The sequence below is a fragment of the Taudactylus pleione genome, unplaced genomic scaffold (genome assembly GCF_031769625.1).
Source record: "Taudactylus pleione unplaced genomic scaffold, aTauple2 ptg000116l, whole genome shotgun sequence".
NCBI classification, from domain to species: Eukaryota; Metazoa; Chordata; class Amphibia; order Anura; family Myobatrachidae; genus Taudactylus; species Taudactylus pleione.
Window position 1 is genome coordinate 12,906,867 of NW_028284518.1, and position 15,889 is coordinate 12,922,755.

Consider the following 15,889-nt stretch of genomic DNA (forward strand, 5'->3'; position numbering starts at 1 on the left):
AGTCTGCTGCTTGGTCCTCCTTAAAGGATGCTGTGTGTGGATTCTTAGGGAACAGAAAAGAGGCCAACTACGTGTCCATTGTGAATGAACTATTGCACAACTACAAGAATATGGGTTGTAGAATGCCACTTTTTACATTCCCATCTAGACTTTTTCCCTGACAACCTGGGTAGTGTAAGTGATGAACAGGGGGAACATCTTCGCCAAGACATTCTGACACTGGAGCATCGCTGCCAAGGATGCTGGGACCCTGCAATGATGGAGGACTACTGCTGGTTCTTTTTTAGAGAGACCAATGAGACAATGTACAAATGAAAAGTGTCAACATGCTATTTCCCTAAAGCAAAGTGACTTTACTTTTTATCTTTTGTAAACAATTACATTACGGCTAATTTGGATGATTAAGCGTTTATGAACTTTAGTTTCTGCAATTTTTAAAGATTTCTTTAGTTTTATTAGTATTTTATAATTAAATCCGTTGAGAATATTTCAATTATATAGAGATGAATTGATATTTTTACTTATCTTACATTTTTCAGATATAGCTATTACTGCTTTTATTTGTGTATCTAATAAATGTGACGTGATAGAGAAAATCAGATTTTTCTACTGAATTCACCATCCCTAAATTAGGCAAAAATACATATTCACATGCAGAATTTTCTTTACATTTTGTTGAGCAGTGTAATTACTGATCAGTCGAAGCGCTACACTGTTAAGTTCATACTTGCCTATCCTCCCGATTCGGCCGGGAGCCTCCTGAAAATCGGGTGCCACTTCCAGCCCCCCAGGAAAGGCAGCAAGCCTCTGGTGCGCGGCGACTCCTCCAACTCCCCGCCGTAACAAGAGTGACGCGATTCACGCTGAATTGCGTAATTTTGGCCCCATCCCTGCTTCATAATGCCGCTAATCTTAGCATTGTGTAGCGTAGTGGTTCACAAACTTTTTTGAAGCAAGGCACCCTAGTGCATCAGAATTGTTTTCACAGCACCCCTAAGCCAAAAGTTTGTTATTGAGAATTTGTTACAAAATGCAGTGAAGTAGTAAAGTGTAGTGAATTGTGCTTACCTGTTATCCTTAGGTTCAGTTATGTGGTGGTGGACAGGTTTGCACTTCTGATTGTCCACATATTTACATTACATTGATGATAAACAATTTGATTTGGTGTTGGACCACCGACCTGAGGCACCCCTGCAAGTGTCCCGAGGCACCCCAGGGTGCCGCGGCACACAGTTTGGGAACCAATGGTTTAGCGAGTCGGGACAAAATGATGCGAATGAGTGGCCATGCCCCCCCCTCCACCCACAAATGCCAGGTAAGCTGTCCGGCTGTGCCCCCTTATGCCGAAAATGTACCCTGCAATACTGATCTGGCTACTCCCTCCCAGAGGGGCAGCCAGGATGTCGGCAACCCTGGTTCAATTATTGGTTCGATCAAAACGATTTTCAGCTGGTCAGACCAATAAATGAACAGAGGGCCTGATTCAGAGCCGGACGCTATTTGCGGATGGTCGTTCCAAAAAAGGGGCTGGCTATTTAAATTGAGCGCTCGCTCTTTGCGTTTTGTTGACGCCTCTATGTCTGAGCGAGTGAACTAAAAATGCGCTCGCTATTTTGTAAAGACGCCCCTTTGCCGTTCGCATCACACGTCATCTCCGGTATTTATTAGATTTATCGGGAACATCGAAAGGCATCAGAACTGCTCGCAGTGCTTGTGGTAGGTTTTTCTTACCGCCATCACTGCGAGCAGTTCAGGCTAAAAGACAACCAAGTGAAGTGGTCGATGACGCTCCTTTATTAATTATGCACTACCATTAAACGCCTTTTTGACCGTTAGGCACGCCTGCCTTCGGATCTCCACTCCCCCATTTTCAAGCACCTTCCCCTGTTACCACCCACAAATGGTACATTCTGTCAATCAAATTAGCAGCCCCTCGCTGTTTTGCGAGCGCACGATTTCCGACCGCAATGACTGGTTTGCGCATGCGCATTACGACCCATACGCATGCGCAGTTGTGCGAACATCGCTCAGAGCGAACGAGCGGCCGCTTACAAGCGGCTCTGAATCAGGCCCAGTGTCTACACTCCTTTCGTACACACCTATACAGTATGGCCATATAGAAGTGATGTCCACGCAGCAAACACTCTTTTTATTTTTTTAACTTGTGACAGTGCCTCCACTTGAATCTGTACAACCCACATTGGTAATGAATTGGTCTTCCATCCACCAGAGATCAATTCAGGAAACCTCTGACCCTTTTCAATGAACAAGTACAAACCACACAAAGGGCCTAATTCAGATATGTACGTAAACCATGCTTGCCTACTTTAAAGCATTTCAGGGAGATGGTGAAAGCAACACCTATGACCACGGTGGTAAAATCGGTGTGTACTGCTACATCTGAGAGGCATGTCATAATACTAGGGCACCGGTGACTTTTTGTATTTTGTGTTTTGGATATGGATTGGTTTTGCCAAAACCACCCTTACGTGTTTTGGGTTCTGGGTTTTGTGTTTTGGATCTGTTTTTTTTGGAAAAAAGCATAAAAACAGCTAAAATCACAGAATTTGTGGGTTTTTGTGTTCCTATGCTATTATTAACCTCAATAACATTAATTTCCACTCATTTCCAGTCTATTCTGAACACCTCATACCTCACAATATTGTTTTTATGTCCAAAAGGTTGCACCGAGGTAGCTTGATGACTATGCTAAGCATCACGAGTGGGCGGCACAAACACGTGGCCCATCTAGGAGTGACATTGCAGTTGCAGACAGGATGGCAGTTTGAAAAACTAGGCCCCAAACAGTACATAATGCAAAGAAATAAAAGAGGTGCAAGATGGAATTGTGCTTGGGCCCTTCCACCCACCCTTATGTTGTATAAACAGGACATGCACACTTTAACAAACCAATCATTTCAGCACCAGGGTCTGCCACATGACTGTGGGTGAAATGATTGGTTCGTTTGGGCCCCCACAAAACAAGCTGGCAATTAATCTGTCCCTGCACAAACTGGCTCTACGGAGGCAAGATGTTGTCCTCATCCTCCTCATCCACCGATTCCTCACCCTCTTCAGTGTTGTGTACATCCTCATCCTCAAAGAGTATTAATTTGTCCACGCTGGAATCCACCACCACAGGTCCTTCTGTACTTTCTGGAGGCTGGTCTCCCTGGAAGAATTGATAATTCATTTTGATAAACATCATCTTCTCCACATTTTGTGAAAGCAACCTCCTACGCCTTTTGCTGACAAGGTTCCCGGCTGCACTAAACACTCTTTCGGACTACACACTGGAGGGGGGGCAACTTAGGTAAATAGAGCCAGTTTGTACAGGGGCCTCCAAATTGCCTCTTTTTCCTGCCAGTACAGGTACGGACTGTCTGACATGCCTACTTGGATGCTGTCACCAATGTAATCCTCCACCATTCTATCAATGGTGACAGTATCATATGCAGTGACAGTAGACATGTCAGAAATTGTTGCAAGGTCCTTCAGTCCGGACAAGATGTCCAAACTTGGTCCTGTCTGCCTTGCATCACCGCCAGCGGGTTGCTTAGAATACATATGTTGTTTCCTGGCAGCCCCAGTTGCAGGAGAAAATGAAGAAGGAGCTGTTGACGTGTCAAGTTCTGCTTCAGCTGACAGTGTTTTCACACACCAGTAGGCACTACTTTGTTGATGCACGTGCGGCTACAGCGCACACAAGTCACAAACACAGAAAAATATATATATATTTTTTCAGGCACTTTGGGGTTACACCACCCTTCAACAGACGAGCCAGCTGGCCCTTGACTCCATAGAGCCAGTTGATACAGGCGCACACTTGGCGCTGCTACTTTGTTGATGCACATGCGGCTACTGCGGATCCGGGGTGCTCGAGGGGGTTCGGATTTCATAAATCCGAACCCACTCATCCCTACATAATGCTAACTTACATCCAAATATAAATGAGTACTAAAGCAATTAAGTAAGTAGTAAGATCTACTTGTTGATGAAAACATACTAGTACTTTTCAGAAAATGCATTTAGCCATAGGGATCATTGCGCCTTATAACCAATGCAGGGAAATTATACTAATTATCCCTTTGGAATGTATATATTAGGGATGTGCGCCGACCCCCGTGTTTTGGTTTTGGATCTGTAACTCCTTGTGTTTGGGATCTGGATTTGGTTTTGCCAAAACCGCCCCTTGCGTGCTTTGGTTTTGGATTTTCTTTAAAAAATTTATAAAATCTGCTAAAATCACATAATTTGTTTTTTTTGGTCCTACAGTATTATCAACCTCAATAACATTAATTTCCACTCATTTCCATTAAATTTTGACCACCTCACAGTTCACAATATTGTTTTCATCTGGTTTAGGCCCACAATTTGCACCAAGCTAGCTGGCTGACTAAGCTAAGCAGCAGCAGTGGGCGGCATAAACACGTGGCAGTTGAACTTCCAACATGGCACATCAGGAAACAAATGTTTTTATTATTCAATAGGCCTGAATAAGTTTCAGTATGTATGTAGTTGAAGGCAGGGAAAGAAAGATTAGTAGTAATTTTAATTACATTTTTTGATTCCGAAGCAAATTTATGAGGGAGGAGGGGAGGAGTGGAGGCATTTACAAAAAATATTGTACTCATTCACATCAATCCTTGCCCCACAAGAATCCTGAGTGCTATGCCTGCTGCTGCTGGCAGTGGATTTTCTTCCCAGAAGGGGATCAGGAAGACTACTAGTAGTGCTTTAAAACTAATTGACTGTTAAACAATCCTTTGCAAAGATTCCACTTCACTAGAAAAACATTTCCCAACCTGTACAGGTACATAAAAAAAACTTAATTAGTGGCCTATAAAAAGTCAGTTGTACCCACTGTCCACTTAACCACAGATATTTGGACAAGCTGAACAAAGCAAATTCAATATTTAAGCTTTAAGTCTTACGTTGTGTCTTTCTTGAGAATCCTTGAGCACTATGCCTGCTGCTGCTGGGAGTAAAGTACTTAAAGAAATAAAGTACTTTTATTATTTTTTTACACTGGGGAAGAGCACCCATAATTTACAGAGCACACCCCCTGGACAACACAACACTCCTTTATGGACTGCAGCCCTAGCCTGATGGACCGGACAGAAACACAGCAGCAGCCAGTTAATTGAGAGGACAAGTAACACAGCAGCTGCAGCACCCACTGAAGGATGCCCCCCTTTATATACTGCAGCCTAAGCCCCTTTATGGACAACACAGCAGCAACCTTCAGGCCAAGACCCCAACTGGACACACACTGAGTGACGAACTGTGACTGACTATGTCTGCTAGCTTCTCTCTCTACAGCCGGAGCGAAAATGGTGCTGATCGCGGAGACCTTTATATAATCCAAAACCTGCGAGAATTCAACAGCTGGGAGGATGACGTTTTGCCTTGTTTTGAGATCCGAATCACGCAGGAAAACCCGAGCCTAGCTCAGTTCTCGCCTCGGATCTGGAAGTTCGGGTGGGTCCAGTTTTCAGAGAACTGGACCCACTCATCTCTAGTATATATATCTGTTTTTTTATATAATAGCTATATAATTGAAGCAGTGCAGTAGATTCTGGCTTGGCGTGCGGGTTCATGGAAAAATGGCACCTTCTTCTCAGGGACTGCGCATGCACAAGTCACCAGGAAAATGGTCGCCACCATTTTCCCTGTTATTTTTACTGCTCTGCAGTGCCGGCCCTGCGCTGCAGAGCAGCACTCCAGAGCCTGCGGAGAGGTAAGTATAACTATATATGGGTGCCTATAAATGGGTGCAGGGTGTGCGATGTGGGCCAGTTTGAGTAAGCTTTGGCTTATGCAGAGTGGCTGAGGGCAGCGATGGTTGTGATGGTGATCCGAAGCTGTGTCTACTGACGCTGCACTCGCATTTTAGATGCATGCAGGAGGTCTCTATTTCCTACAGACACTTCCTGCTACATTTGCATTGTAGTTTGATGGAATTGCACAGCCGCTTCCCAGTGGCAGAGCGATACCTCCACATCGGAATCAGGCCAAAAGTTTGCTGCCAAAGCCACCATGATATACTGTATATTTATTTACTCTTAGTGTGGAAAGGTCGGCAATCTCTTAACTGTCAAAAGTGTAACAAATATTAATATCTGGGCTTTCACTTTGCACCTTTCTATCTTTTGGAGAGCCATTAGACAGGGCACAAAACATAAATGAGTTGTCAACCCAAATTTAAATGTTTAATGTTAGGGGGCCTATTCATCAACACTTACCTTCCTCTGGCAGAATGGTCCTCTGTCTCCATACACTAGTTTGGGGATAGAATTCATCAAGCTCTGAAAACATAATATTTTCGGAGCTGGAGTGCGGGAGCATTCGCCATCTTCAGATGGCATTTGCTCTCGCTCCAGGCTCACAACCCGCTCCTTCCTTATTGGAAGGAGTCTTGGGTTGCAAAGAGGGATCCCTCTGCCCCTGTCAGATCCCTCTGTCCCTGTCTGGCTCCTTCCGCCGGACATCAGGGGCTCTTATGACCAATAGGTCACGCATGCGCACTAGCGTGAAAAGATTGATACACTTCGGGTAGACAGCAGATTTTCGGATCATGATGAATTGCTCTGATGCTCACATTGAATTAGAATGTTAATTATTGGACCCTGATAATTAACATCATGAATAGACCCCTTAGGGTTCAATTAATGTATGCAGCAGTGAAAAACCCTTTATCACGTGTCCCCTGTGATAATAACAGGGCTTTTCACTGCTTCAATCAATTCAGACAGTGGGTTACCGTGGAGAAATCTCAGATCTCCCCAGCAGTATCCCTAATTAGAGCAAATTTTGCACTAGAGAGAAGATTGGAAAGCTTGGCTTTGCGTTTCTCTTCTCAAAATAATTTTGCCATGTCAGGTTGGCTGAGACTAGCATTTAACGTCCACTCTGAATCAGGCCCAGATTCTCTAGCACACAATTTAACAGAAGGTAGGGAGTACGTTTACAAAATAGACAATTTAGGCTTATTATGCACAGTTATCAAAACATTTTCAAAGGTTTATTTATACTTTAAAAAGACAACTAAGTCCTAAAATGTGCATTTTGTTATATAAAGATATTCATTGGTATATTAAGAGAGGGGGGTCCATGTGCAGTCTCTGGGTGGGCCCCCTTTACTCCAGGTGGCGCATATGAGTAGACTCTGGCACTGTGCAGGTCACCAGGAGCATGGCCACCACACCATTTTCCAGGTGATTTGTGCTGTGCAGCCAACATGGGACTCTGGAAAGTGTATTAAATATGTGTGCAGGGTGTGTGGTGTGGGTCTCCCTGGACCCATTAAAAATACGCCACTGGAGACATTATACACTCTTCAGTCTTAATTGCAGGATTTTTAATATATAAGTATAAAGAATCATTTCTATTTTACACCCATTTGTAAATATCATAATAACATATCGGACATCTGTTTAATATGTTATGGAATCCAGTTTCTACTTGGCACCGAATATTTACTTGTTTCAAGTCAATGTATTGTTGTTACACCTATCCTGGACCCTGATAAGAGATGGACTATGCTGTTCTTCACACACTTGAGCAATTTTTTTGCTACTGCACATTTGCAAAACGCCAAGGAGAGTCTCACTGCACAAGTGCGAGCTGCAGTTTTACATTCACAATGTCTCTGTGATCGCAAAGTCCTGAGCAGACCACTGCGATCCATGGACATTCCTGGGTGGAGTCAGGGAGGTGGCCAAAAGTGTTCACAAAAGGAGGCCGATGGGAGTATTATGGGAGTTCCAAGGACATGTCATGCGCCTTCAGCTGCATTCCCAATCACAGAACCACAGTCTCAGAGGCCATTTTAGAGAGAATGTTGATCAGGAATCTGCACAGCCCAAAACTTACTTGAGGAGTTGTAGATGTGTTGTTTATCAGATAAGACTCATGGACTCAGAAGTGCAGCATAACCATTTACTTCAAATAACATCAGTAACTGAACTGAGCACAAACAGGAACTCCCTCCCAGCATGCATAGCCCCATGGGAAGACTCATCCTGCTGGGTCCTAGCAGGATACATATCTACATCCCTCCCTTCATAAAGATGATAGAGAAGAGCTAACACAATAAAAAGAGAATAACAAAAGGAGAGAGAATGGGTGTGGAAGTTTATGTGACATAATCCCGGAATTGGGAATTGGGCCTGCATATGCGTCCTGACCTGGTGGTATACATGTTCAGAATGGGAGCCTGGTCATTGCAAGGGATATCTGTTGGTGCCATTGAGTCAGATGGCGGTTCATTATCAATTGAGGAAGCCACAGGTTCTGACAACTCCGGGCTTGGTGTGATGTGAGAGGGGATTGTGCCGTTCACTGTTACATTGGGCGCAGTAATAGTCTCTTTAGGTACACTCAGGAGGTGGTGATGATTACGGTCATACACTGCTCCATCTGCTTGAACAACATAGCTGTTGGGCCAGTCGGCTTCCTTTAGAACAGTAGCAAGTTTGTCATATCCTCGAGTAGTCGAACAGCTTGTCCTGGGACTAACTGAGGGAGAGCATGTGCTGTACGTTCATAATTCCTTTTATTAGACATATGCTTAGCAGCCAGTGCTGCCTGCACTTGAGGCTGTAATTGTTGTTTGGTAATTGGGATTTGGGTTCTGGTGCGACGTGATAACAACCGTTGGGCAGGGGATGGTAATCCATCTCGGGTGTGGTATAAGAGGTAGACAAAAATTAGTTAGACAATGTCTAGATCTACCCCAGTTGTTAAACAGTCAATAGATCGACAGGTACAAAAGGTCGACAGGTACAAAAGGTCGACACACTAAAGGTTGACATGTAAGAAGGTCGACAGGTACAAATGGTCGACAGGGTCAAAAGGTCGACATGGGAAAGGTCGACGCGAAAATGGTAGACACATTTTTTTTTTATGTTTTTTTGCATAAATACCATTCGGCCCCTTGCGGGCTCGCTTCGCTCGCCACGCTGCGGGCACGGTGGCTTGCTTTGCTTGCCACATGGATTTATTCCCCCTCCATGCCCACTTGGATGGTAGGGAATGACGTTGGATGGTAGGGAATGACGTTGGACACTGGCTAATCTTAAGTGCCTAATCCTAAACCTAAAACAAAAAATGTCGATCATTTTTGTGTCGACCATTTTCATGCCGACCTTTTGACCCTGTCGACCATTTGTACCAGTCGACCGTCTTACATGTCGACCTTTAGTGTGTCGGCCTTTTGTACCTGTCGACCTTTTGTACCTGTCGATCTATTGACTGTCTAACAACTGGGGTCGATCTAGACATTGTCTAACTAATTACTGTCTATCTACAGTCCGGCACCCATCCATCTCGTGGTATGTTACGTAAGTTAAGGAGTGCCAGACAAACGTCGGTCTGGTCTCGTGCGCATTTCTCTAACAGATGCTTGGCGGAATGAACAGCTCTGCAAGTCCATTGGATTGGGGATATAGTGGGTTGCTGGTGATGTGTGTGAAATCCCAAGTACAAACAAACAGTTTGAACTCATTGCTCGTGAACTGTGTGGCATTGTCTGTAATGAGTTTCTGAGGTATTCCATGTGTGGCAAAGTGCTGTTTGAGCTTGGTAATTATGGTGGTGCTGATAACAGTGGTTAAGTGATCGATTTCAAACCATCCTGAGTAAGAGTTTACAAGAACCAGGTACTCCTTACCCCTCCATACTAAAACATCAGCAGCCATGACAGACCAGGGAAGGTCTGGTATGTTATGTGGATGCAGTGACTCTCTAGGTTGGCGTACATGAAGCGCCGCACAAGGGCCACAAACAGAGACCTCCTTCTCTAGATCATGATAAATGGTAGACCAATAGAGCTGTTCCCTGGCCCTGTGCTTCGTGGCCTCCAGACCACGGTGGCCTTGGTGCAGTTGCTTGGTGTAGTACTTTTGCAATGTGTAGGGCATAACAAATCTCTGACCTCACAAAACAATCCCATCTGATAGTGATAACTCATCTCGCATGGCAAAGAATGGGCGTAAGACTTGGGGTAGCTCCCTGGAAGACTGTGGCCAGCCTCGCAGGATAACCTGAGAGAGGCATTGACATAACTCATCCACCAAAGATTCTGTACGCAGCTCCTCCATTCGGGCAGAGGACAGGAATTGCACAGGCATCACATCATAGTCATCATCAACCTGCAGCGGAGCAGGATGGGGTAGGAACGCTCTGGAGAGGGCATTAGCCATGAACATTTCTTTGCCATGCTTGTAGACGAGCATCGTCCTTTGAATACGGGCAGATGCATTGTGCAGGGGTAATGAGCGGTTGGTGGTCAGTTTCGATGGGGACCGGCCGCCCGTAGATGAAATCATGGAATTTGTGGCAAGCAAAGACCAACGCCAACAGCTCTTTTTCAATCTGCGTGTAACACGATTCTGTGTCCGTCAGAGCCCTGGAATGAAAAGCAATTGGTCCATTGTTCTGGAGGCAAACTGCACCCAGCCCGTGCTGTGAGGCGTCAGCTGAGATCACCACCGGTAAGTGTACATTGAAGTATTGCAGAATAGGAGGGCTGGTGAGTATACATTTAAGTTTTGACACTGCGGCCTGGTGCTGTTCCAACCAACACCACTCCGTATCTTGGTGCAGAAGATGCCACAGGGGTGCAGTGATCTCACTGTAAGTGGGGATGAATTTTGACAGGTAGTTAGTCATTCCTAAGAAGCGTTGGAGGCTAAGTTTGTCCACAGGCAAAGGCATGTGCTGGATGGCTGCCGTTTTGTCAGGGTTGGGTTTAACACCATGGTTAGTGAAGAGGTGACCCACGTATGGGACTTCAGCCACTCTGAATCTGCACTTATCTGGGTTGAGTTTTAAGTTGATAGCACGTATTCTGTCCAATACCTGGCGTAGACACTAGTCATGCTCTTGCATAGTACGGCCCCACACAAGGATGTCGTCAACTATAATCTCACAGGGGTATCCAGCAAACAGTTGTTCCATACACCGTTGAAACACTTCACTGCCAATAGTCAATCCATATGGCAGGTGTAGAATGACATATCTCCCAGCTGGTGTCATAAAAGCAGTGAGGAGTGATGATTCTTTGTCTAATGGGATTTGCCAAAACCCACATTTGGCGTCTAATGTGCTGAAGATCTTGGCTTCTGGCATGTCAGCAATGACTTGTTCTACTGTTTTCAATGGGTGGCGGGGTTTTAGTAGCGCTTTATTGAGGTGTACAGGGTCTATGCAAATCCTGACAGCCCATATTTTTTTAATAGCAGCAACCATTGCAGATATCCACTGGGTCGCTTCTTCAATAGGGGCTATGACACCAAGCACAGTCATGTGCTCTAACTCAGCTAGGACCTTATCCTTCATGTAGGGATGACAGATTCATCTAAACGCATGTGGTATATGACTGGTAGTTTGCCGATGGTGTCACATGTGAATAAATCCTTGAAGTTGTGGAACTCTGGGGTGTCTTGTTGTATCATGTGTACTTCAGGCCCCAGATGTATCAACCCAAAGTGCACGCTGTCAGGCAGTCCAAGCAATGGCCTAATGTCACTATATCTACTATGTGGAATAGCAACGGTGCACACGTATATTCGATGGTGGTGGTGCCTACAGTCTTGATAATATGACCCCCATATGCAACTAAGTTTACAGTGTCTGTGTGATCTATTGTTGCTTGCCGGCTGGTTTTGTGTAGCAGAGTTTTGGACAACATGTTGCATTTGGCACCAGTGTCAATTTTAATCTTCAATGTATTGCTGCTCTTAGTTAGTTAGTTAGTTAGTTAGTTAGTTAGTTAGTTAGTGAAAATCTCTCCTTGGTTTGCAATTAGATCGACACTTTGACAATATAATGTCTCATCGGTATGTGCTGTTGACTCCGTGCCCACGTGGTTGACTTTATGCATCTGTCTGTCTACCTGTGTTACTTGTGGTTCACTGTGTGTCATGGTTTGTCTGGATCTGCAACACTTTGCAAAGTGGTTAAGCTTATTGCAACGGTTGCAGCGTTTGTTTAAGGCAGGACACATCTCCCGCGCAAATGCATGGTGTCCCCCACAGTTGTAGCATGGCCTGTATTGCGTTTGTGTGCAATGTACACTGCATATTTCAGCCTCCCTCCGTAACTCTTTTGTGCCCTGTTCTGATTGCTCATGCAGCATGCAGATGTGAATGGCGGAGTTTAAGGTTAGATCCTTTTCTCGAAGTAAGTGTCCATTATGAAATTTACAGGCATACAAATCTCATCAAACTTTGCAATTAATACCTCTGGGTCTTCTTGGTTTCCCCCTTCTGCATATGTGAATGTGTCTGCTTTAGTGACTGCCTCTGCCCCAGCCAGATTAAGCAATGTGTATGCTTGTACCTGCCTTGATTTTTCGGACAGTCCAGCCATGCAGTACACAGCCCATTCTCTCCTGAACTGCACCCATCTGTCAGCGATAGTTTTATCAAACATGAGGGGGTCGATGTGGCGGAGTCCTTGAGCCATGGTATCCCGCTTCTGTCACCATGTAGATGTGTTGTATATCAGATATGACTCATGAACTCAGGAGTGCAGCATAACACATTTACTTCAAATAACATCAGTAACTGAACTGAGCACAAACAGGAACTCCCTCCCAGCATGCATAGCCCCATGGAAAGTCTCATAGTGGTGGGTCCTAGAAGGATACATATCTACAGGAGTCGATGTGCATCCGATGTTGTGTCAATGCAATAGCATACAACTCTAAATAAGACCCTTGGTGCAGTACATTTTTCACATAACTCCAGGGAAGTGGAGAGGGGGTGGGGTGGTTACAAAGAACCTGAACCTGCTAGGGATGACCCCAGGATGACCCCAGGATGGCATGTGCACCGATTGGCAGCACACAGCTTCTGCAAAGGGCCTGGTTTTCACAATGAGGCACGGCCATACTACTCACTCACTTGGCAATGCTCCCTAGCATTGGGCCCACTACAGTAGAGCTCTTGGTGGTAGAACTTAGTTCATCTATTGTGCTTCTTAATCCTGTGCATTATGGGGGTCAGTATGAATTTAGAGGTTATGCATTGTTGATTCATTTTTATGAATTTTAGCATTTCCTCCTATTTGAAGGTTATTGGTCATGCTTTTTGCGACTGCCATTCAGACAATACACTTGACGATTGACAAGAAAGTGAAACAAACTTCCAAACGATAATTCTGGCCACTGGTGATGCTTCTGCTAATATTCTAGTACTTGTTATGTTAGTGAGGATAGAGCTGCATGTTACAGGAGCTGCCTCATTATGGGCTATATTTACTACAATCTGCATTTTGAATGCAGATTGCAATGTGATATTACCGGCTGAAATTGCACTGCGAATTCAGGCAATATCACAGGGATTTACTAAAAATCCCTTGCAGGGACAGAGCTTGCGATAAAGCTCTGTCCCTGCGAATCCCTTCCGCACACTTATCACTGTATTTTCGCAAAAAATACAGTGACAAGTGCCGATGCATGTGCCGACCGACCGTCGCTAAGCCCCGCCCCATCACTAAGCCTTGCCCCCGCGATTGTGGACCCCCCGACCCCTCCCCATGACCCCCCCTCCCTTAATTACACTTACCTGCTATGATCGGGGCTCCGGTGATGTTCTCCATGGCTCTGGTCAGGGAGACATCACCGGAGCCCCGATCACTGGTCCCTGGACTCAGGTAAGTTTTTTAATTATTTTTTATTTTTTTTACAGTGATCAGCTTGCGGTCTGTTTAGACCACACAGCTGATCACTGGGGCCTGCTCCGGGCTCTGCTCTGCCCGTTAGAGCAGAGCAGGAGTCCAATTAAGCGGGGAAGACCCTGGATAACGCCACCTCCAGGTGGTGTTATTATCACAGAGCTTTCCCTGGTATTTTTTCACAATTTATTTTCGGTAACTTTGGCCAGATCACATTTCCCATTACAATTATGGGAAATGAGTCATGATATGATTATGTTAATGAGGATAGAGCTGCATATTACAGGAACTGTGTCATGATATGATTATGTTAGTGAGGATAGAGCTGCATGTGACAGGAGCTGCGTCATGATATAATTATGTTAGTGAGGATACAGCTGCATGTGACAGGAGCTGCGTCATGATATAATTATGTTAGTGAGGATACAGCTGCATGTGACAGGAGGTCCGTCATGATAAAATTGTTAGTGAGGATACAGCTGCTTGTGACAGGAGCTGCGTCATGATATGATTATGTTAGTGAGGATAGAGCTGCATATTACAGGAACTGTGTCATGATATGATTATGTTAGTGAGGATAGAGCTGCATGTGACAGGAGCTGCGTCATGATATAATTATGTTAGTGAGGATACAGCTGCATGTGACAGGAGCTGCGTCATGATATAATTATGTTAGTGAAGATACAGCTGCATGTGACAGGAGGTCCGTCATGATAAAATTGTTAGTGAGGATACAGCTGCATGTGACAGGAGGTCCGTCATGATAAAATTGTTAGTGAGGATACAGCTGCATGTGATAGGAACTGTGTCATGAATTGGTTATGTTAGTGAGGAAAAAGCTGCATAATTATGTTAGTGGGGACCTGACATGAGCAGTTCATGATGTAAGGAGGTGAATATTTGGTTAGTTACGTAATAACGATTAGTTAAAGTTTATGAAAAAGTAGTGGACGTGTAATGTATAATGTGAGCTGCATATACTGGCTAAACTGCATTTATTTAAATGCTGACTAAAATGTAAACTTTCCATATGAAACTATCTTCTGTTATATGAAAGCTTAATAGGTACAACATAGCTAGTTTACTGTCTATGTAAGTAAAGAATATGTTACTGTCTACAGTATGTAAGTAAATAATGTGTTTGTGTCATATTGAATTAATATAGTTCTACACTGTGAGTGTTTCAGAACATACAAAGGTTGTAGTTTTAATGAAAAATATTTTGCTCATGCTGAGTTAGCAGGGAGCGCTCTGTCATTGCATGCCCTTGGTAAAAGCCGGTACTGCTTGTGTTATAACTTATCCCCAGCGTGACATGAAAGTTATTAAAGACAATAGTCAGGACTATGCAGTGATCTTTAGCAAGCAGGAAAAACAATTTTCAGTGAACTACTCACCACAACTTTTGTAATATGCTTCAAAGTCTTTCGTCTTACAGATTGTGTGGACCGGCCATTCTCTCATTTCTCCTGGCCACAGAAAGCACAAAGCAAACAGAATGAAGATGAAATTCTGCATTGTACAGAGTCATTGCCCTTTTTTTCCAGCAGCTTTTCAGTTTCTATACTTTCTCCATGCAACACCTGTTAGAGAGCTAAACTATTCTGCTGCACTGTTCAGTGGGGTTTTGATGAAGTTGCTACTGAAATTGAATTAATTTAAAAATCATGTATGTAACAGTATAGCTGTTAAACAAGATAATGTTATGGTGTGAACTGCACAAGATATATATATATATATATATATATATATATATATATATATATACATATACATATATATATGTTTTGTTCCTCAAGCTAGTCTTGTTTCACTTCCCATTTTATTATTCTCATATTCTCACTTCCATATTTCTGTAAGTTCCTAAAGAACACATTGAAACAGAAAGCTAATTTTCTTGATATATATGCTTATTTAAAACATTTCAGTTGTAGCTGATTGAAAGTTGTTTTAATATCGCAATTTATCTATAATATAACCAGCCTATATCCCCCCCCCTCCTTAGCAGTTGTGAAATTAGCTACTAGGGAAATGCTGAAAGCAGGCCCTGCCATGTATTGAAGGACAGAGCATTGGGAGCTGAAGGTAGTCGTGCAAACTGGAGGTATGTACTTATGAGACATGCGCCCGCGATGCCACCGGTCTCAATCCCGACGCTGAAAACCGGATAATCCACAGTGTTTGAGGAGAAGGTCCCCAACTGATC

At 44.0% G+C, this 15,889-nt stretch overlaps 1 protein-coding gene across 1 annotated transcript in view; it reads right to left on the reverse strand.

The window, feature by feature from the left end:
- LY86 (lymphocyte antigen 86) overlaps positions 1–15,201 on the reverse strand; it is an 87,967-nt gene extending 72,766 nt beyond the window's left edge. Inside the window, exon 1 of the mRNA XM_088471782.1 lies at positions 15,081–15,201. Within this exon, the coding sequence (XP_088327908.1) occupies positions 15,081–15,201 (121 nt within the window). The remainder of the gene's footprint in view (positions 1–15,080) is intronic.
- Positions 15,202–15,889: the final 688 nt, after the last annotated feature.